Source organism: Nematolebias whitei, chromosome 2 (assembly GCF_014905685.2).
Source record: "Nematolebias whitei isolate Nwh7 chromosome 2, NemWhi1, whole genome shotgun sequence".
Lineage (NCBI taxonomy): Eukaryota > Metazoa > Chordata > Actinopteri > Cyprinodontiformes > Rivulidae > Nematolebias > Nematolebias whitei.
This window is the reverse complement of record NC_056499.1, coordinates 44,295,542-44,299,435: the sequence shown is the minus strand read 5'-3', so window position 1 is coordinate 44,299,435 and position 3,894 is coordinate 44,295,542. Positions and strand designations below refer to the sequence as shown.

Below are 3,894 nucleotides of genomic sequence, written 5' to 3'. Positions count from 1 at the left end.
TATATATATTACATTATACTATATGTTAAATCAATAACAGACTATACCAACGAAAAGGCCCTCAGGATAATATGTATATGTAAATCTTTGCATGTGTCTAATTAACACCCCTGGTTGTTTGTGTATGTAAGTGCTGTGTTCTTCTGTATACTTCATTCGTTTGTTTATTTGTTGTATACTTGCCATTTGCTTAAATAGAGATAAAATATTTAAAATGTATCACTGCACGATCTGTTCTGGGACCGGAAGCACGATCCGTATCGCGCACCCGTACTCTTGGCGCAGGAGTGTTGCGCCCAGAATAGTCCTATATCATGTAGTGAAGAGGAGCTAACTGTGCATGTACAACTTTTAACAAAAGTCTATGGGCAAAGATTCTTGCACCCCCATCGCAGAAATACGTCATCAGTCACAACAGCATTTTTTGAAATAAACAACTTTACTCAACATTAACTATAAAATATTTATCTTACATAACAAAAAAAATGTACATATATTTCAAAATATTTTTATTTTATTTTTTTCATTTTTTATTTTTATTTTTTATGAATTCAAGGTAATATGGTGAGTGGTGTGAGTGGTGGGGTGGCGCCTTAGTGACCTCTATTGGCTAGCTGCCACTGCCTAAATTAGTTCTTGGCCCTGGTATCCTGCTGTCTTCTCTACACATTTACTTAATACTGCCATCTGCCAAAGGCAAAAATGTTTTGAAACACTTTTGTTAGTGTGTTTTTTTGTGTGTGTGTGTGTGTGCTTAGTGTATTTTAGTTAATGTTTTTCTTAGTTCATATCTTAATCTTATTACTGTTTTTCTTTTACATTTTATTGTTGGATATAACTGGGACCCTGTAGACATAATTTTGTTCCACCACATTTACCACATGTGATGCAAATGACAAATAAAGAAACTCTGACTCTGAATTCCTGAAAACTAACTTGTAAAGTAATATTAAAATTTCTTGTTTATCTTTTGGTTGCAGGATATAGAATAGAATAAACCTTTATTGTCTTTGCACCTGAGTACAACAAAATTTGGGTTTGCTTCCCAGAGCAAAAATAAAAACAGTGTAATGTAAAAGAAAGCAAAACACTTGTACATAAAAAATATAAACTGTATAAAATGTAATAGTTACATATTTTAATCACTTCAAAATTATGGCAGCAAGCTAACTCATTTAAAGATCTGGTAATTGTTTTTAGACCAGCCGTCCTTCCTGATGCTACCACAGCCCACATGTGTGAAGCAAAGAGCTGCTATCTACTGTATATGGAATATGGTGAACAAACCTAAGGTGCATTTTAGTCACCTACCAGACTAGAGTGTGAGCAGCATTGTTACCAGTGTGCCAAGTCATGGCAATATTGAGAAAAGTGCAATTAAATAAGTTACTACATCCATCCATTCTCTTTACCTGCTTCTTCCCTTTTGGGTCATGGGGGTCACTGGTGCCCATGTCCAGTTATTACTGTGCGAGAGGCGGGGGACTAGAGCTATCATTTCTAACCCAAACCCAGAGCCCGGCCCCATCCGACCTGGATTTGGACTGGGCTGGGTTATAATAATATGCTTAATGTGTGGGCTGGGTCAGTGTTGGGCTTTCTATTGCATCAGGGATGTGCATGGCTGATGATCAAATTATATGCCAACATGGCTTGCCATACCATCACCTGCTGCACACGGCCATTTGACCATGCGCTGACCGGCCAGTTGAAAGAGGTAAAAAGTTCAGTTAAGCTTCAGATGGACTACTGCCAGCGATCCATCAGTCCAAATGGACGTTCATTCAGCTGCTGCACTCAGAGGACGCAGACGGCTGATGACCCAAACAGGTGAGATCACAAAATATCCGTCATGTCAGAGCAGGGTCCAATGCAGGCAGAAGCAGGGGAAGTATTTAATGCGCTTTGACGGCTCCTCAGCTCTGATCTTCTGCCCCCTTTACTCAGCCGCGCGTGTCCGCCAACCATTAATACTAGTCGTTGATATAAGTAGTCAAAGCTTAATTAACAAAGTCAGGGTTTTTGGGGGTTTGGACTTGTAATTACTGTTAATCCGTTGGATCGGGTGGGGTCCAGTTCTGATGGCTGTGGGCTGGGGCCTGTTGGGATCTGATTTTTTGGACCCGAGTGCAACTCTACAGGTACACCCTGGACAGGTCTCAGTCCATCACAGGGACATATAGTGATGAGTGAGACAAACAACTATTCACTCATTCTCACCTAGGGACAAGTAGAGTTACCAATCAGCCTAACATGCATGCTTTTGGTCTGTTGGAGGAAATCGGAGTACCCAGAGAAAACCCATACATGCACAGAGAGAACATGCATTCCACCCAGAAAGGTCTTGAGCCAGGATTTGAACCGGCGACCTTCTTGCTGAGAGGCAACAGCTCTGCCAACTGACCTGCCATGCTGCCCAAGTTACTATATGTATGCATTAATTTTCTGTAAGTCACAATGAAGTCCCTGTCCGATTTTATTTACAAGATATGAGTAAAAATGGTTTAAACTTTATGCAGTCTTTAAAGTAATGCAAGGCCTTTAATTTTAACCCTATACTTACCTCATCTTGTTTTCTCTCAGCATTTCCTTACAATATGTTTATTTTTAACTTCTTTCATTACACGTGCTTTATAAGATTTACCTTCACTTTTTTCCCATACTAATTTTTTTCTTCTTCAATTCCTTGCCTTGCTTTTTATCAAGCCGGCGTGGAACTAAAAAAAAAAAAAAAACTTCCCTCACGCATTAAATGTCTTTTTGGCTTCTTTTTTGCATACTTTTTATCTTTGTCTCTGAATATGGGGAGTGGGAGGCATGTTGCCTATTTTTACATAGACAGGAGTGCAATTTTCTTGTAGCAGAATCTGCCCTGGGATTTTCTTATAATGGCTATATAACTGCCAGTCCCATACAGTTTGTTTATTCAGTATATTTACTGATTTGCTGCTGGTTATTTACCCTGTAGCATTTCCCTGCCAAAGCAGCATGTTTCTGGCAAATTGGCATGGCCGGTTCTGTATAGAAGACAAACCAATCTGCTCTGATAGGTATTTCAGCCCCAAAAAGCATGCATGTTAGAAGAAAAAAGGAAAATTACACCTTAGGTCTGGCTTAATCAGCACAGAGATGAGTATTGTGCAGTTACTGCTCATGCTGGAGGTGTAACAGGTACACACAGATCCAAAGATAGGGTGATTTGATAAAAAAAAAAAAAAAAAAAAAGATGAAATACAGGAAAAAGGAAGTCATACCGATGCAAACGTTGCAGCATCTGCCCTCTGGTAAGATCTGTTCACTGAGGCTGCAGTTGATCTCTGTGCAGGTTTGTGTGACTTTCACCATCAGGCCATTCTAGAAGGACAAGACACAGGCAGGAAATTACAATTACAATGCACGGGTCATAAGTGTGAAGGTGCAAGCAGCACAAAAACACATTTTCCACTGGAAAAATGCAATTATATAACCTGATCGGTTGCAAGATTTACACTTGGAACCCATGAAAACTGTACTCAAATGCATTTTATTGTCCCACATAAAAAAAAATCATAAATATAAAATCAAATTATGATCTGAACTCTATATATTTAACACATCAGCAGGTGATGATACGTTTGAAATACAATGAACTCTGCAATAAGAAAATATTTCTTCTGAAGTGTAAACGGCAGCTGTCGGTAAAACATATAACACAATGAGAACTCAAGAAAACATTTTCATCTCAAAAGCTGACGTCAAACTTTTAAATGTTTACTTTTTTGTCCAATTATAATACAGATTTTACTATTCAAAGGCATTTTGTACAAATTTAGAACCATTTTATCCAGCAACAAAAATGAGTTGTTGATGCTATACACACACACATACACACACACACACACACACACACGCACA

The 3,894-nt window shown here is 38.6% G+C and overlaps 1 protein-coding gene across 1 annotated transcript in view; it reads right to left on the bottom strand.

Annotated features, from left to right (window-relative positions):
• The window catches only part of LOC119426981 (protein kinase C-binding protein NELL1), a gene marked incomplete at its 5' end in the record, with an annotated part of 564,971 nt that overhangs the window by 333,914 nt on the left and 227,163 nt on the right, over positions 1-3,894 (bottom strand). The window contains one exon of the mRNA XM_037694556.1: positions 3,255-3,354. Coding sequence (XP_037550484.1) covers positions 3,255-3,354 — 100 coding nt within the window. The remainder of the gene's footprint in view (positions 1-3,254; positions 3,355-3,894) is intronic.